The sequence below is a fragment of the Prionailurus bengalensis genome, chromosome A2 (genome assembly GCF_016509475.1).
Source record: "Prionailurus bengalensis isolate Pbe53 chromosome A2, Fcat_Pben_1.1_paternal_pri, whole genome shotgun sequence".
NCBI lineage: Eukaryota > Metazoa > Chordata > Mammalia > Carnivora > Felidae > Prionailurus > Prionailurus bengalensis.
In genome coordinates, this window is record NC_057348.1 from 60754295 (window position 1) to 60777513 (window position 23219).

Here is a 23219-nt window from a genome sequence, read left to right on the forward strand (position 1 = left end):
GCCGGCGACCCGTCCCCTCGTCCCCCTCCCTCTCCCCCCCCCATGGGCTCCCCTTCTCTTCCTCTCCTCCCCCACACCCTTCATCCACACCTCCCAGGCTTTCCTAAGTTGCCTCCTTCTAGGGCCCTTCACCCTTTGCCTTGGCAGACCCCCTCCTAGCTCCCACTGCCCTGCAGACCCCCTACCATCTGGACAACACAGATTTTCCAGAAACCCAAAGTCCTTCAGCAGTCCCGAGGGGCTTCCAGTCTGGACATAGGCTGGTCTCTCCGTTCCTCCTGACTAATCTAACAAGAAATGCAGGAAGTAAGAGACAACCAAAACAGGGGCGCCTGGGCAGCACGGTCACTTAAGTGACCAACTCTTGATCTCCACTCAGGTCATGATCTCAAGCCCCACGTCGGGCTCTGCACTGATAGTGCAGAGCCTGCTTGAGATTCTCTTTCTCTCTCAAAATAAAAAACATTAAAAAAAGAGGGAGGGGTCACCTGGGTGGCTCAGTCGGTTGAGTGTCCAGCTTTGGCTCAGGTCATGATCTCACGGTCCATGAGTTCTAGCCCTGTGTCAGGCTCTGTGCTGACAGCTCGGAGCCTGGAACCTGCTTCGGATTCTGTGTCTCCCTCTCTCTCTGCCCCTCCCCTGCCCGTGCCCTGTCTCTCTCTCAAAAATAAATAAGAAAAAAATAAAATAAAAATTAAGGAAAAAGAGTATTCAAAGAAATGATAGCTGAAGCTTGTAGGCAAAGAATAGAAACATATCTTCAAGCAGCTGAGCAAATCTCAAACCCTAAGGCAACCCACATCGGGACGCCTGACCTGTGATGTCTAGCGCTGAAGACAAAATCAGGGAAGCGGCTGAGAGACCCAAGGGAGCACCGAAGAGACCCCCCCCCCCCCGTGCACTTCTCCCCTCAAGCCAGCCCCTGTCATGCAGCATTTCTGCCTTTCCCAGGCCCCACCCCTCCTCCCTCCAGGTGCTCACTTGTCCTGTCCTTCCTTTGTCAACAGGCATGCTTTTCCAGGCAGGTGGGGTGTGTACCTGTGGCCAAAGCGCCTTCCTTCTCCAGTGACACTTTCTTTCAACGCTTGAGAACCCTCCTGCCTCCGGGGTGGCCCAGTCGGTTAGGCGTCCGTCCAAGACTTCGTTTTGACCCGGTTTCGGCTCAGGTCATGATCTCACCGCATTAGTGAGACTGAGCCCTGAGTGGGGCTCTGTACCGAGTACTGAGTGTGGAGCCTGCTTGGGATTCTCTTCTCTCCCTCTCACTCTGCCCTTCCCCTCCTTGTGCTCTTTCTCAAATAAATAAATAAATAAAAATAAATTCACAAATCAGGAGGCAAAGATTTGCAGAGTGGATAGAAAAGCAAGACTGGGGGTGCCTGGGGCTCAGCTGGTTAAGCGGCCAGCTCTCGATTTCGGCTCGGGTCATGATCTCAGGGTTGGTGAGACTGAGCCCTATGTGGGCTCTGTGCTGACAGCGTGGAGCCTGCTGGGGACTGTGTCTACCTCTCTCTGCCCCTCCCCCACTTGTGTGTGCGTTTGTACGCACGCGCGCTCTCTCTCTCTCAAGTTAAATAATCATTAAAAAAAAGCCAGACAACTACATGCTGTTTATAATAAACTCACTTCAAGTCCAGTGACAGCTGTGCTGGAAGAAAATAACAGAAAATGACATGAATAGTAACCAAACACACACAGCACACAACCACAAGCAGGGGTGGCTAGGTCAATATGTGAGAAAGTGCACTTTGGGGTAAAGGGGTAGGCGGCGACAGACTGACCCACGTTATGGGTAATGGAGCCACACGCGCCGGCTCTCGGAACCTCGGAACACATGAGGCCGAGGCTGACCGAGCTGAGAGGAGGGGGTGGGTCTGCAGGAACGGTGGAGGACTGGACTTGACCGTCAGGACCTCTAGACAGAAAAGCAGCCGGATGTAAGGGAGTCACGTCACCCGCCCGCAGCGGTCTGCAGGGTGGTACCCCCAGCAGCGCAGAGTGACCCTGTGTTCAACATGGGAAACGTTCCCCAAGAGAGATCAAACCCCAGACCGTAAGGCAAACGTCAACATGTCTAAAATACCTGAAATCACAGGGTTTGTACTCAGACTGCAATGGACTCCCACCAAGTCAATCAGCAAGAGGAAAATCTCCAAACACTGGGAAGAAAACCACACTCATAAATGATCCTGCTCAAACTGCAAGTGCTCCAGGGCATTTTTAAAAACACAGAACTGGTTAAGCATCTGACTTCGGCTCAGGTCATGATCTCGTGGTTCATGGGTTCGAGCCCAGAGTCAGGCTCTATGCTAACAGCTCAGAGCCTGGAGTCTGCTTCAGATTCTGCGTGCATGTGTCTGTCTCAAAAATAAATAAACGTCAAAAAAATTAAAAAAACACAGAACTCAACAGGATAAAAATAAAAATACGGAACATCAAAGTGTGTGGTCTGCGAGTGCCAAGAGTCATCAAGGCCTCAAAGTCATCGTAGGTCCTACCTTGTGAAACTTGGGAAGAAAGAGCAAAATAAAACCAAAACAAGCAGAAAGAAGGAAATAATAAAGTCAGGAGCAGAAATCAGTGAAATGGAAAACAGGAAAAGAGAGGGCATCAATGACACCAAGAAAAGGTTCTTTGAAGAATTGGTTAGATAAACCTCTAGCGAGGCTGCCAACATTAAAAGAGCAGACACAGATGACCAGGGCCAGGAGCACACCGGGGGCTGGATGGTTAGTTCCATGTCAGCCCGAGGGGGCCGCAGGAAGCCCGGGTGGCAGGTGAGATACTCTTCTGGGAGCGCCAGAGTGACGCATGAAATCCCGGAGGCATGAGAAACATTAAAATCCACCAAATTCGAGCAAGCAAGATGAAATGGATAATCTGAACAGTCCTATAACCATGAAAGAAATTACTTTTTAATTTAAAAGTTCACCCAAAGAAACTTTCAGGCCGAGATGATTTCAGGGGAATTCTACCAAGTCTTAAAAAATTTTTTTTAATGTTTATTTTTCAGAGAGAGAGGGGGGCAGAATGTGAGCAGGGGAGGGGCAGAAAGAGAGGGAGACACAGAATCTGAAGCAGGCTCCAGGATCTGAGCTGTCAGCATAGAGACCAACATGGGACTTGAACTCACAGACCGTGAGATCGTGACCTGAGATGAAGTCAGATGCTTACCTGACTGAGCCCCCCAGGCACCCCTAAAGTAGAATTAACATCAACTTAAAGCAATCTCTGCCCAGGACGCCTTGGTGTCTCAGTCGGTTAAGCATCTGACTCTTCATTCGGCACAGGTCATGATCTCATGGTTTGTGGGTTGGAGCCCCACATTGGGCTCTGTGCTGATGGTGCAGTGCTTGCCTGGGATTCTCTCTCTCCCTCTCTCTCTGCCCCATCCCCTGCTCTCTCTTTCTCTCTCTCTCAAAAAATAAACTAAAAATTAAAAAAAATAATAAAGCAATTTCTGCCAGAAAACAGAAGAGGAGGGAATGCCTCTTAACTCGTTTCCTGAGACAAATTTATTTTATTATTATTTTTATTTGTGAGAGAGAAAGAATGAGCTGGGGACAAGGGCAGAGAGGGAGAGAGGCGGGGGGGAAAGGCGGAGAATATTAAGCAGGCTCCATGCTGAGCATGGAGCCCGACGTGGGGCTCGATCACAACCCTGGGGTCATGACCTGAGCCCAAATCAAGAGTCAGACACTTAAAGACTGAGCCACCCAGGTGTACCACGAGACAGAGTTAAATACTGTTACCAAAGCAAGGCAAGGACAGCACCAAATACAAACAAAAAACTACAGCCCAATCTCTCCCATGAACTTAGGCACAAAAATTCTCAATCAAATATTGGCAAATCCAATCCAACAATGTACAGAACAATCACACACCTCTGACCAGGTGTGCACGGGCGGCTCAGCACGTGAGAATCATTCAGCGGAACCCGTCAAGCCCACAAGCTGGAGAAATTATGCGATTGTGTCAATCGCATAATCCGACAGCCATTGCGATTGTAAAAGATTTATCAGCAGGTTAAAATTACCTCCATAAAAATCATATGCAAAAATCTTAAGCCAATGCCGGCCCGGGAGCCGGAAGACTGAACGCTAAGGCCGGGCCGGGACAAGGGCCTCCGCTGCTGTGCCCGTTTTCAACACGAGGCCGCAGATCCTAACCCCGCAATGGGGCAAAAGAAGAAGGCAAAGCAGACAGACTTCCAGAACGGAAGCACGAGGGGCTCCACCGGCCAACCTCCCCGTGACACCGGTGGAGATCTTATGGCCAACAGTTAAAGCTCCCAGAAAGGGTCTGATGCGCAAATGAAATAGCTGTTCAAGACACTGAGTGCCAAGTCCTCAGTGGGGCGCGAGTGGAGTGGAACCGAGGGGCACGAGCTTCTGCTCTCCAAGGCAGAGAATGCACCTGACCTGGCCGAGGAGCACAGGGCCCCCGGTCCCCCAGCACTTCCTGGCCAGAGGCGCCACCTGCTGCAGGGGTGGGGGCAGGAGTCCCAGGCCAGTGTGACCTAGGTGGCCCCTCCTCCCTTTAGCCTCCGCGTGTGGGAGGGAGACCCTCCCTTGGGCCCAGCAGCCCCTCGAGGCCGTGGTTCCACACCACAAGAGGCTGCCGTCCCCCGTCCGCTGAGGGCTCAGCTCCCACACTGAGGGCATCTCTCCCAAGCCTGCCTGCCCCAGCTGAGATTTGGCCGGGCTGTGAAGTGGGTGGCTCCCAGTTTCTTCCCACAGGATCTGGCTTCACTTGCAACTGAGCAGGGGGTAGTGTGAAGCTGAGCGCCACCTCAGGATTGTGGAGGTTGTGGTCAAAGGCCTTTGGGAGAAGACACACTGAGCCAGTGAAGACGCAGCCTAGACAGCGGGCTGGAGTGACTGGGGGCGCAGCCACGCACCTCACTGAGAAAAAGCCCCAGGGCCCTGCAGGGGAAGAGGAGCGGGCTTCCCCCAAATCATCTAACCCATCACCAAGCAAACGGGCAAGTAACGACAGTAACAAGCCCCAGAGGAGAGGGGGTGTTGGGCCAGAACCCAGAGTTGTTACAATATTTTATTTAAAATGCCCAGTTGCCGGGGCACCTGGGTGGCTCAGTCAGTTGAGTGTCCGACTTTGGCTTGGGTCATGATCTCACGGCTTGTGGGTTCCAACCCCGCGTCGGGTTCTGTGCTGACTGCTCAGAGCCTGGAGCCTGCTTCAGAGTCTGTGTCTCCCTCTCTCTGCTCCTCCCCCACTCACGCACGCTCTGTGTCTCTCACTCTCAAAAATAAATTAACATTAAAAAAAATAAAAAAAAATTTTTTTAACGTTTATTTTTGAGACAGAGAGAGACAGAGCATGAACGGGGGAGGGGCAGAGAGAGAGGGAGACACAGAATCGGAAGCAGGCTCCAGGCTCTGAGCCATCAGCCCAGAGCCCGACGCGGGGCTCGAATTCCCGGACCGTGAGATCGTGACCTGAGCTGAAGTCGGATGCTTAACCGACTGAGCCACCCAGGTGCCCCTAAAAAAATTTTTTTTAAATGCCCAGTTGCCAACAAAACATTACCAGGCACAGATAGGAAGTATGACCCATGTACTGGCAAGAAAGCAGGCAACACAAACTGCCTACAAGAGCGACCGGATGCCGTATGTCACAGAGAAAGATGTGAAGGCGGTTGTTGTAAGTTATGCTCACTGCTAAAGGAGAGCATGGTTAAAGCAAAGGAAGGTACGATGATGAGGTAGCAGCAAGTAGAGAATATCCACAAGGGACAGAAATGACGAGATTCACTTTAGGGGCTGAGCAGAAGATCTGAACTGGGAGAACTAGTGAACTTGAAGACAGATCACAGGAGATTATGCGAGCTGGAGAAGAGAACAGAAAAACGCACAGAGCCTCCGAGAGGTGTGGAACACATTAACCGCACCAGCACATGCAGACTGCACACGGACCGGGGTACCAGGAGGAGGACAGCATCCAAAGAAGGCACAGCTGCAGACTTCCCAAGCTGCAAACAAAACCCTCCCACACACTGAGGGGGCTCGATGGACCCCAGGCAGGGTGGATGTGGACAGACCCACAAACACGCGTATCATATAAAAGTGTGTAAAGTCAAAGACAAAATCTTTTTAAAAGCAGCAAAAATCATTAGGAATGATAACATTGGTTCAGCAAGGCTGGAGGATTCAAGATCAGGATATAAAAATCTGTGCTGACAGCGTGGAGCCCACTTGGGATTCTTTCTCTGTCTCTCCCCACTTGTGCTCCCCCTCCTAGCAAATAACAACAACAACAAAAAAAACCTGTTGACCTCAAATAACCAAAGCAATCTTGAAAAAGAACAGAACTGGAGGCATCACACTCCCAGATTTCAAACTATACTGCCAAGCAAATAAGTAATCAAAACAGTCGGTACTGGCAGGATGCACAGATTAACAGAATTGAACAGAGAGCCCAGAAATAAATCCACATTTATAGGGTCAATGAACCTATTTTTTTAAGATTTTATTTTATTTATTTGCTTTGAGAGAGCAGGAGAGCTCATGCAAGTGGGGGAGGAGCAGAGAGAGGGAGAGAGAATCCCAAGCAGGCTGTGCATTGTGGAGCCCGACATGGGGCTCGAACTCACAAACTGTGAGATCAGGACCTGAGCTGAAACCAAGAGTCAGATGCCTAACCTACTGAGCTGCCCAGGTGCCCCGATGAATCTATGACGAAGAAGGCAAATATATGCAATGGGAAAAAGTCCATCTCTTCAGCAAGTGGTGCTGGGAGAACTGGACAGCTGCAGGCAGCGGGAGGGAACCTGGACCCTTCTTAAACCACGCACAAACATGAACTCCAAATGGATCAAAGACCTCAGTGTGAGACCTGAAACCTTAAGAATCCTAGAGAAGCACATGGGCAGTAAGTTCTCTGACTCTGGTCTCGGCAATGGTTTTGTGGACCAGTCTCTTCAGGCAAGGGCGAGAGAAGGTGGGGTTGCTTCAAGCTGGAAACAGAGAGAACTACTGAGTGGGAGAAGGTATTTGCCAATCATACAACAGATAAAGGGTTAACATCCAACTATATAAAGGACTTACACACCTTAATATAAACGACAAATAACCCTATTAAAAAATGGGCCGAGGGGGCACCTGGGTGGGCTCAGTCAGTTGAGCGTCTGACTTTGGCTCAGGTCACGATCTCACGGTTCATGAGTTCGAGCCCCGCGTCGGGCTCTGTGCGGACAGCTCAGAGCCTGGAGCCTGCTTCGGATTCTGTGCCTCCCTCTCTCTCTGTCCCTCCCCTGCTTGTGCTCTCTCAAAAATAGATAAAAAAAAAAATTAAACAAATAAAAGGGCTGAGGACTCGAGTAGACATTTCTCCAAACACCTGGAGATGGCCAACAGATGTGTGAACGGTGCCACACCGTCGTCATCCAGGAAACGCAAGTCAGAGCCCCGGGAAGACACGACTCTCACCTGTCAGGATGGCTAGTATCAAAAAGAAAAAAATGACCAGTGTTGGTGAAGATGTGGAGAAAAGGGGCCCCTCACGCACTGTTGGTGGGAATGTAAGTTGGTGCCACTGCTGGAAAACGGTATGCAGGTTCCCCCCAAAATTATAAAATAAATTACAAATAAATCTAAAAAACCCACACCAAATGGAAGCACATTTGTAGATAAAGCAACTGTTGGTTACCACAGGAGGGAGGGGTTGGAGTGGTAAACAGATAAAGGAGATTAAGAGGGTGCAAACATTTCAGTCACAAAACAAATAGGTCACATATGTTAACACAGAGCATGAAGAATACTGTCAATAATATTTCAATAACTTTGGTGACAGATGGTAACTGGACTTATGGGGATCATTTCACATGTAAAAATACTGTATGTGAATTCATCGTGTGTGAGTTATACTTCCATTAGGAAAAGTTAATTATGGGGTGCCTGAATGGCTGTCAGTTGAGCATCTGACTTTGATTTCAGCTCAGTCATGATCCCAGGGTTGTGGGATCGGACTCTGAGTCGAGTGTGGAGTCTGCTTGAGATTCTCCTGTCTCTTTCTCCCACCCTGCCCCTCTCCCTTGCTGTCATGCTCTCTCTTAAAAAGAGAGAGAGATGGGGTGCCTGGATGGCTCGGTTGGTTGGGCGTCTGACTTCAGCTCAGGTCATGATCTCACGGTTTGTGAGTTCAAGCCCCGCATCGGGCTCTGTGCTGACAGCTCGGAGCCTGGAGCCTGTTTGGATTCTGTGTCTCCCTCTCTCTCTGCCCCTCCCCCACTCATGCTCTGTCTGCCTCTCAAAACTGAATAAATGTTAAAAAAAAATTAAAAAAAAGAGAGAAAATCAATTGTATTTCTATAAACTTGCAATAAACAATCCAAAATTAAAGAAAATCCCATTCATAATGGCACCAAAAAGAATAAAGTACTTAGGAATCAGTTTAGCCAAAGAAACTCAAAATTTATACTCTGAAAATTACAAAACTGTCAAAATTAAGGAATACCTAAATAAACATCCCACGTTCACGGATCAGAAGGCATCACGTTAAGATACTCCCCAAACTGATCTAAGGCTTCCTTGCAATCCCCACCATAATCTGAACTACTTCTTTGTAAGAATTGATAGGCTCTGCTTTTTTTAAAAAAATTTATTTAGACAGAGAACGAGCACACGCACAAGCGGGGAGAGGCCGAGAATCCCAAGCAGGCTCAGCACTATGATGGGCGCAGAGCCCAAAGCAGGGCTTGAACTCATGAACTGTGGGACCTTGACCTGAATCGAAACCAAGAAATGGACACTTAACCAACGGAGCCACCCAGGTGCCCCAACAGGCTACTTCTAAAATTTATATGGAATTGCAAGGGCCCCAGAATAGCCAAAACCATTTACCTGGAAAATAGAGAATAAAGCAGGACTCACACTTTTAAAAAATCCAGTGTAGTTAACATACAGTGTTGTATTAGTTTTGGGGGTACAGTATAGTCATTCAACACTTCGCAGATCATTCAGTGCTCAAGTGTATGGGTGGCTGCGTGGCTCAGTTGGTTTCAGGTCATGATCTCGCAGTTCAAGCCCCGCATCGGGCTGTGCTGACAGCTCAGATCCTGAAGCCTGCTTCCGATTGTCTCCCTCTCTCTCTGCCCTTCCCCCACTTGTGCTCTCTCTCAAAAATAAGCAAAAAAAAAAAAAAAGAAGAAAAAAGAAAAAAGAAAAGCATGCTTAACCCCCTTCACCTGTTTCCCTTACCCAATCCTCACCCTGCCCCTCAGTTAAGAGTCTGTTTTCCGGTTGTCTTTTTTCCTTTGTTCATTTATTTCTTCAGTGAATGAGCGACATCATATGGTAGGTCTTTCTCTGACTTCTCTCACTTAGCTAATACTCTCTAGGTCCATTCATGTCTCTGCAAATGGCAAGACTTCATTCTGATGGCTGATATTCCAGTGCGTGTGTGCGTGTGTGTGTCTGTCTGTACATGTCTTCCTTTATCCATTCATCAGTTGATGGCCTGGCTGTTTCGAGTTTGGAGTTGTAGATAATGTTGCTGTAAACACTGGGGTGCACAGATCCCTTTGAGTTCACGTTTTTATATTATATGAGCAAATAACCTAGTAGCAAAATTGCTAGATTGTAGGGTAGTTTTTAACTTTTTGAGGACCCTCCATACTGTTGTCCAGAGTGGCTGCACCAGTCTGTATCCCTACCGGTGGTGCGGGAGGGCCCCCTTCCTCCACGTCCTTGACAACTCGTTTCCTGTGTTGATTTTAGCCACTGACAGGTGTGAGGTGATCTCATCCTGGTTTCGGTTTGTTATTTCCCTGAGGAGCGATGTGGAGCATCTTTTCATGTGTCTGTTAGGCACCTGGAGCTCTTCTTTGGAAAAACGTTCATGTGTTGTGCCCATTTTCCACATCTTTTCTTCAAGTTTATTTTGTTAGGGGTGCCTGGGTGGCTCAGCTGGTTGAGCATTTGATGTTGACTCAGGTCATGATCTCACCATTTGAGGTTGAGCTGGATCAGCACGGAGCCTGCTTTGGATGCTCTGTCCACTCCCCCTCCCCCTGCCCCTCCTCCACTGTGCTCTCTCCCTCAAAAATAAACAAACCTTAAAAAATAAAGTTTGGGGTGCCTGGGTGGCTCAGTCAGTTAAGCGTCTGACTTTGGCTCAGGTCATGATCTTGCAGTTTGTGGGTTTGGGCCCCACATCAGGCTCCGTGCTGACAGTTCAGAGCCTGCTTGGGACTCTGTGTCTCCCTCTCTGCCCCTTCCTGCTCACCTCGGTCTCTCAAAAATAAACATTAAAAAATTAAGTTTATTTATTTTGAGAGAGAAAAGTGCACATTGGGGGAGGGATAGAGACTTCCAAGCAGGCTCCTTGCTGTTAGTGCAGAGCCCGATGTGGGGCTTGAACACCTGAACCATGAGATCATGACCTGAGCCAAAATGAACTGGACGCTTAACTACCTCACCACCCAGGTGCCCTGTTCTGCCCATTTTTAAGTGGATTATTTCACTTTTGGTGTTAAGCTGAATAAGTTCTTTGTATTCTTTGGGTACTAATCTCTCCTCCCGTTCAGGAGGCTGACTTTTAGTTTTGTTGGTGGTTTCCTTCACTGTGCAGAAGCTATTCTGATGTAATCCAGGACTCACGCTTTCTAGTTTCAAAATGTCCTGCAAAGCAACAATCAAGAGACAGCTACCGAGCACCCAGAGTTAACCCCAGACACCCGTGGCCAGCAGAGTTTCAACAAAGGTGCCAAGAACAGAAGACAGAATGATCTTCTCGGTGACGGCACTGGGGCAGCTTAAGAGTCATGTGCAGAGTGGAGCTGACTGCACACCAAATACAAACATTCACTCGAAGTGGAGAAATCTGTAAGGGCAAAATTAAGTAATCAAATTCTCGGAAGTAAACAGGTGTATTTCCATGACCTTGATTCACCAAAGGACTCTGGGACAGGATGCCAAGAGCACAGGCAAATCAAGAAGATATGGTGGATGTTGCCAGAACAGGAAGCTTGCTGCCTGAGGGCCACCACTGAGAAAGTGAAGACGGAACCCATGAAACGGGAGAAAACATTCACAAACCATTTCCTGATGGGAACTGAGTTCTGAGTGTACAGAGAACTTGGCGTGGGCGCTCCCTGGCACCGGCCAAGGGAAGATGTACCACCTTCTGGAATGCACAGGATGGCATAGTGACTCTGGAAGGGCTGGGCAGCTCAAACTCCCACATAAATGCACATGGCGGGCATCTATCCCGGAGAGCGAGGCTCCCTCCACCCCGAGTGTGGGGTGACCGGTCACCTGCAGGAACACGGAAGCAGGGCATGGACCCCCTGACGAGTCTCCCAAGAGAGCCCAGGCAGATCCAGCCTGAGGGCTGTGCAGACTCCTCTACAGAAAGCTCTGGAAACAAGAGTGGAGATGAAGGTCAGGCTGGTGGCCACCAGCAGGGGGAGGTGTGGGTGTGAAGGGTGGCAGGAGGGGCCCCTGCATGGAGGCAGTAGCCCTACACGTGGATTCCTATTCCCGGTGTCCTGGTGACACATACCAGTTGTAGATGTCATCACCAAGAGTAATAGAGGACACAGGGACCACTGTGATGTCTCAAGACTGCAAAGGGACCTGAGAGTCTCCAGTGAAAGCCTGTGGTCCTGAGTGGACAGGACCAGCTCCACGCCCCAACCCTCATCTATGCCCGTTCTTCACTGCATGATGTCATCCCTGCCCCCACATCTTGCCTACGCTCGGGGACACCGGCTTCAGAGTCCTCTCAGCTGCTCCTCCCTCTGGCCTGTGCAAATGACAAGTGCCAGAGGCCCCCCTCCACCCGTACCCCAACGTCTGTGGGAGCTGCACGGTTTTGGGAGACTGGATTAGCTCTTCCAGAGGGACCACTTTGGAGATGGCCCTTCTCCCTGCCCCGCTCTGAGCTGCTGGGGGCAAATGGCAGCATGTGGCGGTCATCCTGCTTTTGCAGCAGAGGCTTGGAGAAGGGACAGACTACTGGGTGGGGCAGGGATGAGGCTCGGGCCACTCAGGGACAGGGCACATCCCCCTGGTCTGGAGGTGATGGTAGCTGCATCCTGTCAGCGGACTGCACCTGTCCCTTGTTCCAGAGCCAGTGACACTGGTCAGCTTGGGTCCTTGGGGGTCCTTCACTCATCTGAGACCACAGCACAGGCAGGCAGGGACGCCCAGGACGCCTGTGGTCAGTGCCCACACCAAGATCAGAACCCCAAGCCGTGTCCTCAAAACCCTACAGGCCTGACCCAGGAAGTCCTCGCAGCCCAAACGCTGGAATCCCAGGACCCTGGGTGTGGACCGCACGGTGTGAACAGCAGGCGGCTCCGTGTGAACATGTGGGACAAGGGGACCTGGGGAGGCAGAGAAGCCGGGACAGACAGGCCGCCATGAGAGCAGGGTGGGTGGTGGCAATGGTGACAAAGTCTGGGACACCTCCTGGTGTGGACACTGGAATTCACTGTTTATTGCCCACAAGAGAGCAGGAGCTGCCGGCCAGCTCCCCCACAGTGCAGTCCAGGCTATGAGCCGGGTCCCCCAGGGCGCAGTCCAGGTCACTTGGCCAGGGCCCCCAGGGTGCAGTCCAGGCTATGGGCTGGGTCACTTGGCCAGCTCCTCCGCCACTGCTTTTCGCATCTTGTCCTTGAGGTAAGCGCCTTTCTGCCACTCAGACTTGAGCTCCAGCCACTCGTAGTAGGGGACCTGCAGGGGGCAGGGGCACCTGTGCTCTGCCCGCTGCTCCACACCTGGCCTCCCCACCCTCCAAGCCCACGAAGCTGCCGAGTGTGGCTGTGGAAGAAGCTGCCGGGGCCTGAGCCCCCGGGGCCAGGGATCTGAGAATCTGTGGCACCTGATGACAACTTTTTCATTTTTGAAGTGAAAAACAAAAGCCCATTGAGATACCAAAACTACCACAAGAAGTAAATGTGACAAAACCCTCATACGGTGTCTGGCGCTCCTGGGTTCCCCAGCCCATATAGGACTGTCTGCTGTGGAAGGGGTCAGTGGCCCCGGGCCAGGCACTCGTGGGGCACAGACCTGCTCTAAGAGCCCTGAGCAGACGCTTTAGGGCCGCGGCCACAGGGAATCTACGAGGTTCCGGGCCTCCCTTCGTCCCACACAAAGGGGCCCACTGGACTGGCGGTACTCACGTCCACCACCAGGAAGCCGGCGGCCCGCACGTGACGCCGGGCCAGGGCGAAGCGCCCCAGCAGGTCTCTGCTCCGGCTGCTGAAGTTGGGGAACTCCCAGCGCAGGAACGCCAGCCTGGTGGGGGAGGGGCAGAGCGCTAGGCATCCTTCCGGGGGAGGGGGAAGGAGGAGGAGGGCACCAGAGAAGAGCCAGAGTCCAGGGCCGGCCACAGGCCACCTACCTCTTGGCCCCAGGGGGCAGCGGCTGGGTCCCGGAGGGAGGAGTGAGATGCGGGGCTACAAAGTCTCTCAGGGGCAGGAACTGGCCGTCCGTGTCCAGCAGCACCTCGGCGTCTAGGGAGGGGCACGGGTGGACATGGAAGGGACCGTCCCTGGGGCACAGAGACCTTGTCCTGGACAGAACAAGCCCCGTGCCCACCACCAGGGTAGTGCAGAGAGGGCCTCACCCAGAACCCAGCCGTACTGCGTGGCCACTGCGAAGCTGCCCCTGCTGGGGCTCCCCAGCAGCCCCCGCAGGGTGTCCCGCAGTTCCTTCTGCAGGGGTGTGGGCTTCCCATCACAGGCCAAGAGCCAGGGCGCCCAGTCTGAGGCCGGCAGAAGGGGGCCCGTGTACTCAGGGTGCTCCAGCTGGGCGGTGGCGCTGATGTGCAGCAGCTTCTGGAAGGTGCTCTGGTCCTTTGGGGACTCGCTGCCTGAGGCAGAACGAGAAGGGAGGGTGAGCCGAGGCCGACGCTGGGCCAGAGAAAGAGGGGGGCCAGGCAGGGGACAGTGACACCCTCGATCCCAACTGACTCTGAACTTGGCATCATCAGGGGCAGAGACAAGATCATAAGGGCGACGCACATGGAGAGGCAGAGGAATGGAGGAACAGATGCCAGCCAGGTGAGCTCTGGGCACCATCTCGCTGCTCTGGAGCCCCCTCCCTGCCAGGCCTGAGGCCCCCAGACCCCTGGAGTCAGGGAGGGGAGGGGAAGCCCCAGCACTCACCCAGGAACCGGGCATGCAGTTCAGGGCAGAGCACCGCTCGCAGCACCTCCCCCTGCACCTGCTGCAGCACGCACAGCGCCCACACCACATCCACCTGCAGGGCCGGGTGCAGGCTCCGCAGCTTGGGCCCCAGCTTCTCGTGAACCTAGACAGGGGCGGGGCGGGGGGGCTCTGCTCAGCAGCCGCATACCTCCTGGGCCGGAGGCAGTCGGAACGCTGGAATGGCTTGGCTGCGCTGAGGCTAGAACAACTACTGGGAGCAATCCTGGCTGACGTTCTTGGCCAGGCTTGGAGCCCCCCCCTTCCCCCAGTAGAAAGTACCAGAAACCTTCTTCCTCACCCGGGACTAACGGACAGCACAACATGCAGCAGGACTTTCCTGCTGCCCCTCCCAGCAGCAAGGGCCTGTGGCACAAAATCACAGGCCCCTGGGGACAGGGATGTATTTCTGGCCCTGGGAGAACTTGGAGAGTACAAGGAGGGCAGTGTCCCCGTGGAGGCCCAGGTGCACACGCGAGATGTGTCATGCCTGAGTGGGCCTGCTCGGGCCTGCTTTGCATGGTGGTGTGCCAAGGGTTCAGAGCACCAGCAGGACAGTAAGAGAAAACCAGTGGCCCCCTAGCCCTGACTGCGGCGAGTGAGCCGGCCAACACCTCCCAACCTGTGCACACGGCCGCACAGCAGGCATGTAGAGGACCTCACATCTTTTGTCCCCAAACCATCCCTGTGACACGGGGCTCCAGCTCCCCTCTCACCCCTGAAGCCCCCAGGTCAGGGCTCCCCTCTCTTGCCTCCACACCCAGGGTGGGTGAACAGGTGCACAGACCATACCAGGCCGAAGAACTTGTCCTCTCGCTCGGGACGGAAGTTCAGGTGTGCGAAGGCCAGAAGCACGTTGCACAGGTGCGGCACGGTGACGGTGTGGGCTCGGTCTACGACGTGCTGGGCCGGCCACACGGGGTGGAGGACAGAATGAGAGGGGCCCTCCCACAGGGCCCACGAGCCCCCAGCTGCCCGGGGGCCACCTGGACAGGGTGGCGGGCCAGACCTCCCCCTGCTCATTGCCCCCACCCAGAGACCGGTGGTAGTGTCACAAACGCCCTGGGTGGTCTGCGCAGCCTCAAGCCGCTGCAGGTAAAGTTAAGTGTCTCTCCTCGCTGTTTCAGGGGATGAAGTTTAGAGCCCTGAGCAAATTCCGAGCCTCACGGTCCACACTACGTCCTGCTATAGCCACCCGAAGACGGATGGAAACTCCTCCAGAGCCCAGTGACACGACGGAGGACACCGTCCTCACCCACCATTCTCCACTGCCCACAGAGGCCGCGCCTCTACGAGTGAGCCGGGTAGGAAGCCCCTGTTCGTAACCGGGGAGTGTCCGGGGCGGCCATGCCTCCCCGGTGGAACGAGCAGGGTCTGCCCGGCTCACCTGGGCCAAGGCCTCGAACAGGGGAGGGCTGAGCCACTTGAGGAGGGCGAAGGACTTGGCGCCACGGGCCACCTCGCCGGACGTCAGGCTGGGCACGTGGGGCAGCAGGTCGGCAGCCAGGCGCTGGAGCACCTGGGTCTGGTGGAAGCCAAGTTTGCCTTCGGGACAGAGCGACCCCAGGGTTCACCTGGTGAGGGTGGGCAGGCTGCTCTGCCCTCCCTCCGCCCCCACTGCCTGGCCTGGAGCTCCAGGGGCTTGGTGTCCGTGACCGAATTTATCCCTGAGGCCCAGCACAGAGGATCAGGGCCCATGAGCCACGGTGTTCCTGTGGCAGCCTCTTGGGCCGGCGCCTGCCACGGGTGGGCAGGCACCGAATTTGACATGGCTGCGGCCAGCCCGCCTCCCTTCCCACCGCTCCCCATGGGGAAGGCTCACCGTAGGCATAGGCCAGATCCAGGAGCATGCCTTTTGTTAGCGGGAATGGCTTCTGGACCAGGTGGTAAGAGACGGCGCGCAACAAGGGCACTGAACGCCGGTTCTGAGCCGCCAGCGTCACCAGCACCTTCCGCAGCTCGTCGGGGCCGAAGCGCTCCACCAACTCCAGGCACTGTCAACCACAGCCCTCAGGGTCAGCTTGGCGGCCCAGGCCGGGGATCCCATGCAGCACCGCCCCTGCGGGACAGCGACTGGACCTGAGCTCAGTAATCCAGTACCCTGCCGTGTGGGCCTACTCGGTTCTCAGCTGGGGCACCCGTGGGCCCGAAGTGGCCTGTCTGCAGCCAAACTTATCCCCGGGTCCCAGGGCAGGGGACCCGGAGCCCATGAGCTGCGAGCTTCCTGTGGCAGCCATCTGGGCCAGCTCTCGCTACAACAGGAGCGGGGGCCGAATTTGACTTGACTGCCGGGGGCTTGTGGCACATCACCAGAAGCGTTAAGTGGAGCCCCCTTGTAAGCGCGGCTTAGGCTCTGCCCTACCCCCGAGGCCCTCCACGGAGAGGAGGAGAGCTGGCAGCCCGCTAGCTAGGTCCACCGCCAGCTAGGTCCACTGTGTGGCCACGGGGCGCGCCTGCAGCTGCCCGGGGCTCCTGCCGCAGTACCTTGTCCTCCAGGCGGTTCATCAGCGGCTCAGAGAGGTGCCCCGTCTTCGCCATCAGGGCCACCGCAGTGCGGCCATCATCAATCTCCGTCCAGCGCCGCTCTAAGTGCAGCAGCAGCTCAGCCAGCAGCTCCGGGGACTCCCGCATGTGTGTGGCGCTGGACTCGGCCAGGAAGGCCAGCTGCCTGTACTTGAGCCTACGCAGGCGCCAGCGGACCTCCTGCTCCACTGAGCGCAGCTCCCTGCAGGCCGCGGGCAGCGCCAGCGCATACAGGCTGCGGAGCAGTTTCACAAGGGTCCCGTGCCACACAGCACTTATCTGGTGGGGGTTGGGGGGGGAAGGGGACACACACGGGGCAGTCACAGCCGGGACCCCACCTGCCCTGGGCTGGTCTGCAGCCCACCACCAAGTCTACCTCCCGCGCCACCTGGTCAGCCGTGCAGGGTCACCCGTGAGCAAGGACCCCTGTGCGAGTCAGAAGATTTCCCTTGAGGGGAGACCACAGACACCCGCTGTGGCTCCGTATGCCCAAACCCAAGCAAAACCGTGGAGTCCAGAAGCCAGGGGGAAGCGTGTGGGACAGACTCTGAACTAAGAGTTTTGTCAACCCGCTCGTTCTGTTGCTTGTAGCGACGGTAACAGTTTTTAGGTGTTACAGACCCACCGGCCCTTCTTCAGAAGCAGCGGCCACATCGCATCTGACAAACCCCGAACCCTGAACCTCTTTTCTCCCACAAAGCAGTCCTAAGGTTTCCGGGAACGTAGTTTCTTAGGAATGCAACCACCGAGGACAGCAAAGGTGACATCCCTACAGAGCATGCCCAGGCATCAGCACCCCGCCAACCCCCACCTTCCAGGGCTGCTGCTGACACCAGCCAGCACGCGGGGATGCCCCTGGCACGTGAAGCTACGTGAAAAAGCGCTTGATATGCGGGCAGAGAGAGGCCAGGTGTCACAGAGTCCTGCCTACCCCACACTCCCTGGCACCAGCGAGGAGTGGGGCGGGGGGGAGTGGCTGGCCAGCCACCTGCTGCCACCGGCACCGTGTCAGACACCGGCACGCCGTGAGGCTTCACGCCGGGCTCCACGACGTCCCCAAAGCCCCAGTGCACACGGCAGAGCTTCCCTCTTCCTGGGGGCCTGCCTGTTTCTGAACAAGGGGGCCCCCTGTTCTCAGTGTCACAGTCCGGTGCAGGACCCCGCGGTCCAGGTGCGGCTCCACCTGCAGCACGCAGCCTCTGCCCGTTAGGGGGTGTGGGGGGGCTGAGTGCAAACAGGGAAGGTGGCGTGGAGGGGCTGGGCAGCTGGAGACATGCATGCTCCATGACAGCAGGGACACTTTCAAATAAGAGAGCCTGGCCACCATCCGCATTACCCATACTCTGGTCCCCACTTGCTTTCGGCTTACGACTCTGTTACAAGGTTCACTCTTGTCTCCCAGAACTTGCTTCGGTTCCGTGTGTGTGTGTGAAATGTGCACTGACAATTACAGGCTTACAGCCTTGGAACAAGAAGGGACTCAGTGAACCGTCACCAGCTATGGCATCACCAGGAAGCAAACTGGTGCCCTGACCCCAGCACACACCTCTAACTGAAGCAAGAGGTTCCAGGATGCCATGCTCCCCTTACCACGCACGCATTCTGGCATTTTCTCCATTACCCTATCTCATTAAAACCAGCCGGCCACATCCACTACTCTCACAGCCTCTGGTTTGGAAAACACTGTTAGTGCAACCGCCACCCCGATCCGTGCCTCTCCTCCCCATCCTCTCGGACAACTGGACACAGAGTCCCCTGCTCAGTATCGGAAGCACGGCTTCTTCCCGGTAGCACGGACCAAGGCAGGGAGTGAGGGCCGACGCAGCCAGTGCCACGGGCCCCTGGCACCGGAGCGAACAGCCTGGCTGAAGGGAGTCCTTCCTCAGCCAGCCCAGAGAGGGCCTGAGGTCTGACCACCCCGTCCAGCTGCCTGGGATTCCCCGTCAGTCACCCCACATCCCCTGCAGCCATAGGAGTGCGCCCACAGTTGGCCAGACACTGCGGCAGGGTCATGCAAGTCAGCACCGCCTGGCAAGGGGACGAGCACCCAAGGAACCGGGTGGAACCAGTGCGGCTTCCTGTGCTTCTGCGTCCCGTGTGCTGCTGAAAGGACAGTGGAAGGATGGCAATGTTCACCTAACGGGACCGCTCTGTGATCAGTGGGGAACAGCAAGCAAAAGTAGCCTAGACTCTATACAACAAAAACTTCTCACAGGACGGAGAGAACTAAGCAAGGCAGCACAGTTCCCGTCTATACCTGCAAAGTGACTGGCTGCTTTGGACTCTGGTGCCATTGTTTTCTGCATGGGGAACCCTGAGAGAACATTTTAGAAACCCACCTGGCTGTCAACGAGATGGAGAAGCTGCTGAAAGCGGGGATCCTGCACGAGCAAGGCTCTGTCTTCCGGCTTGTCAGACAGCAGACGAGAAAGCTGGATAAGCATGAGGGCCGCATGGTTCTCTTGCAGGCAGCGACTGTCACTGAGCAGCTCCAGGAGCTCCTCTGGCCGGGTGGCCTTCTCAATGAGCCGCTCCACCTCCTGGTGCTCTGGACAGGGGGCAGACAGTTGTTCCTTCTCCACAAGCCCCGACAAGGGGCCTGGGAAGTGGGAACTGGGGCAGGTGGCTGAGAAAGTCAGAGTCCTATGCGCCACGCTGGCAAGCCTCAGTCGGCCTACCGGAGCCACCACAGGGGCCAGAAGGGTGGCCTCTCTCAGGAGGCACGCGCATCGCTTCACCAGGCGGGCTGCCATGATGGCCTGGGTGGCAGGGAGGGCAGATTCCTAGTGAACAGGTCCAGGTCCAAAGCCCTGAAGAGGAAAAGGAGAGAAAGGGGTGATGCAGGCGCAGCTTCTGAGTCAGAGATCCGAGAACACGGCACGTGACACAACGTTGCGGCCACTCTCCACACTAGCCGGAACCTCTGCTTTCTGCCTGCCCCATACCTGGGGCACAGAGGCTTTTTGTTTCGCTGTAGGATGGAACCAAATGCCAACCCCAGGAGCATTACAGCTAGGGCTGGAGAGCACAATTGTCTACGGGGTGGTTCAACCATTCAGATCCCCAGGTTCAGCCCCGGGTTCCTAGGTGGGAGTCTCCGCAGGATCGGACAGTGTCCTTTCATTTACTTTAAAAGTAACCCAGGATCAAGAATGATGGACTTCCAGAAGCACAAGACGATATTTCACATCAGACTGCTCCTGGAAAGCCCTGGACGTATGACCCACATCCCGCAGCCTCACAACGTGGCTCAGAATGACCTCCTGGGTTTACATCCCTCATCCCGACAGGCCCTGCACCTTCAATAGACCCAGCCAGGGCGACTGCCCCCCACCCCCAGCACAGCACCCACAAAATCACCCATCACCTCTCCACATCCAGGCAAGACGTTACCTTCTCCAGGGGTGTGTCACATATCCCGATACTGTTCAGTTCTGCCTGCCTCTGCGATCAAGTGATGGGGTCCGCGCGCCTGCCAAAGCAGAGAGCGTAGTGTGTTCGACCTTCGGTTTCCCGGAACCCGGTAGTGGCCAGCGCATTATAGCCGCTGTAAAACGCTTAGTCTAATTACACAGTATAAGAGGCTCAGGAAGAACACCGGCCCCAAGGTAACAGCCCGCACCCGCTGAGCCCGGTCAGAGGGAAGCCGGAAACAATCCGACCGGTCGATCCCACGACCTGGGGAGCGAGCTGCGGTCCAGGAGCGCAACTGGGCTACACCGGCCCCGAAGCTCCGCCCGCAGATGCAGACCCCGCAGCCGCACCAAGGCGCGGAGGCCTGCGCGCTGAGACGCTAGGGTCAGCGCGCCGCTCGCGGGTCACCATGCGGGACCGCGGTGGAGGTGCGCGTGCGCACACGGGCGAGAGCCGCTCCTTCCCCCACCTCGCGCCGCGCCCCGGCCCCCCCCCCCCCGCCTCCACCCCGCCAGCCCAGCCCCCTGACCCCCCGCGTCCCGGAGCGCCTGTCCGGTCTCCTCCAGCCGGCCACGCCCTCCGGCCCTCGGCATCCACGCCCCGCAGCCTCTTCCCCGCCGCCGGGAGACCTGAGCTGCCGCCGCGAGGGCCGCCGCTGACCTCCATGCGCGCCCGCACTGTCCTCGGACCACGCCGCGCGGCGCGCTCGTCACGTCACTCGGGGCGCCGCCGGAAGCGAGCCTCGCCTTGCTCCGCCCGGCCGGAAGTCACGCCGCTACCCTTTCCAGTTGGATGCCATCTTTGCTGAGGGCACGCAGCCGGCTGGAAGTCGCGCTGCCTGTTCCTTTCCGGACGGGTGCCGTCTTTGCTGAGGGCGCGCAGTAGGCGACGGGGAGCGGAGAGGAGAGCGTTGGTCAATGGGGGGGTGGGGGTGGGGTGGGGGTGAGGGGAGGGGAACAAGGATCCCCGTTAGCGGCGGGCGGAGGCTCGGCGCCCTCCGGCCTGCACCCCAGCGTGTGGGGTGGCTCTGGGGTGGACGGCGGCCTGAGGTCCTGCAGGCAGTTTGCGCACATCTTGCCGGATTTTTTTTTTTATATGGAATTTTATGTGCAATCTTCTGATTTTTGAGAGTGTTGACGTTTAATTTTGAAAAAAAGTGCGGGTAAGCCAAGCACACGAGGCACCTGCAGTCCGTGTGCGGGCTTGATCTCCCTTCCTGCCACGCTTTTTCACTTTCTCTGAATTAGTAATTGCTTTGTTTTCTGTTGTTGGATTAAGATTCCACGTGTTTATTGATTTGGGAAACAAAGGCAAGTGAAAAATCAAATTCCCTTACTGCCTGTGGACAAGTCCTTGAAACAGGCAGAGTGACCTCTCTCTTTCCCTCCCTTCCCTCCCTTCCTTCCCTCCTTCCCTCCCTCCTTCTCTCCCTCCCTTCCTTCCTTCTTCTTTTTAATTTGTTTTGTTTTTAATTTCTAAAAGCTTGTGTCTTGTCATGATTTCTGATATTTCTCAATGATGCAAGTCTCCATCCTGAGCGCCTGATGGGCCCTCAACCTAAAAGCACTTGTCTTTGGGCCGGAGTTCGTTGTTGTTTATTCGTATTCCCTTTCTTCCATTTCCTCTAATCTGGCTTTCCAAAATGCCCACGTTTGAATACTGGCTCTTGTACACCAATTTCTGGTTTTCCCTGGTTTTCCCATCCTGTCTTTGTTATTCTTTCATTATTTCTTTGCTCGACCTTCAAGTATTTCCTCCTTAGCTTCCGGCTCTTCTCCTGAAGGTTCCTGTCAACACGTGTTTCTTTACCAAGAGCTCCTTTTTTGGCTTCTGAATGTTCCTTTTTACAGTTTTTTTTTTTTTTTTTCCCACTATTGCGATCTTTTGTCTTAACCCCTGTAAGGATTTCGATGATAGGGGTTTCCTCCCTGAGTTTTTCTTCTCCCTGTTTACTTGCTGTTATTTTTTTCCTCTTGCTGTTATTGTTCGTACTGTTTTGGTTTCTGTTCTCAGATGTAAGGGTGGCGGAGAAGGAGCTCTCATCTGTGCTGGTTGGAACTGCAACATGGTGCCGTCACTTTTGAAGTTTACTAGTTTTTGTTTTGTTTGTTTTTTTACAAAACTAAGCATACTCTTACTGTCCAATGGGCTGAATGTTTCTGTCCTCCAGGTTCATACGTGGAACCTAATGACAGTGCTAGGAGGTGGGGTGTTTGGGAGGTCACTGGGTCATGAAAGTGGAGGCTTCAGAAGAAACCCCAGAGAGCCCCTGGCTGTTCCACCACGTGAGAACCCAGCGAGAAGTCTATACTACAGGACAGACAGCCCCCCTCCACCGTGCCGGCACCCTGACCTCAGAGTTCCAGCCTCCAGAAGTGTGAGAAACAGGTTTCTGTTGTTTGTAAGTCACAAAGTTTATGGTATTTTGTGACTGCAGTCTGAAAGGATACCGTGCAGTCCGGCAACCTTGATCCGTGGTTCACCTGGGGGAGGTGAAAACATATCCACACAGAAGCCTGTACACGGTGTTTACAGCAGCTTCAGTCATAATTCCCAGGACTTGGAAGCAACCAAGGTGTCCTTCAGGAGGCGGATGGATAAATGAGCTGTGGTGCGTCCAGATGATGGGATATTATTTAGTGGCGAAAAGAAAGGCACCATCAAGCCATGAAAGGACATGGAGGAACCTTAAATGCATGTTACTAAGTGATAGAAGCCAATTTGAAAAGGTTGTGCACTGGGTGATTCCAAGGACATGACATTCTGGAAAAGGCAAAGCTGTGGAGACAGTAGAGAGGCCAGTGGTTGCCAAGGGTTAGGAAGGATGGGAAGGATGAATGGGGAAGGATGAATGGGCTGAGCACAGAGGGTTTTTGGGGCAATGAAACTATTCACGTGATACTGTGATGGATGGGCTATCACAGCTTTGTCCAAACCCATAGAATGTATACTCCAAGAGTGAACCGTAATGTGAATTGTGGGGTTTGGTGGTCATGATGAGTTATGATGGGTTCATGGATCACAGCAAATGTACTTTTGGTGGGGGATGTTGAGACTAGGTGTGCGGAGGGGACAAGAGGTAGATTTCACTGTATTTTGCACTCAGTTT

The 23219-nt window shown here is 54.7% G+C and overlaps 1 protein-coding gene and 2 non-coding genes across 14 annotated transcripts; all 3 read right to left on the reverse strand.

The window, feature by feature from the left end:
- Positions 1-12438: 12438 nt before the first annotated feature.
- Positions 12439-20875, reverse strand: TBRG4 (transforming growth factor beta regulator 4). 12 transcript variants are annotated; one of them, XM_043588404.1, is made up of 12 exons: positions 20771-20875; positions 20090-20168; positions 19036-19506; positions 16658-16975; positions 15996-16167; positions 15561-15718; positions 14966-15076; positions 14135-14279; positions 13594-13839; positions 13369-13480; positions 13148-13262; positions 12439-12698 (listed from the first exon to the last, which is right to left on the reverse strand). In XM_043588404.1, the coding sequence occupies exons 3-12, from the start codon at positions 19447-19449 to the stop codon at positions 12597-12599; spliced, it is 1893 nt and encodes a 630-aa protein (XP_043444339.1). In that variant the 5' UTR covers positions 19450-19506; positions 20090-20168; positions 20771-20875; the 3' UTR covers positions 12439-12596. The 12 variants fall into 12 exon arrangements, 11 of the variants coding, with proteins under 11 accessions (XP_043444339.1, XP_043444337.1, XP_043444336.1 ...); XM_043588402.1 differs by having other exon boundaries at positions 20090-20243; positions 20771-20847; XM_043588401.1 differs by having other exon boundaries at positions 20740-20825.
- LOC122488842 lies at positions 15817-15950 on the reverse strand. The gene has a single exon (XR_006298756.1). It is a non-coding gene; the product is annotated as a small nucleolar RNA SNORA5 (small nucleolar RNA).
- On the reverse strand, positions 16328-16463 carry LOC122488843. The gene has a single exon (XR_006298757.1). It is a non-coding gene; the product is annotated as a small nucleolar RNA SNORA5 (small nucleolar RNA).
- Positions 20876-23219: the final 2344 nt, after the last annotated feature.

Excerpts from the sequence above, each read along its gene's own strand:
- TBRG4 (XM_043588400.1), bottom strand. The coding sequence starts at position 19,449 with ATGGCAGCCCGCCTGGTGAAGCGATGCGCGTGCCTCCTGAGAGAGGCC. Across the intron at positions 16,168-16,657 it reads TGAACCGCCTGGAGGACAAG|TGCCTGGAGTTGGTGGAGCG; the intron begins GTACTGCGGCAG and ends TGTGGTTGACAG. Across the intron at positions 13,836-14,134 it reads ACTGCATGCCCGGTTCCTGG|CGAGTCCCCAAAGGACCAGA; the intron begins GTGAGTGCTGGG and ends TGCCTCAGGCAG.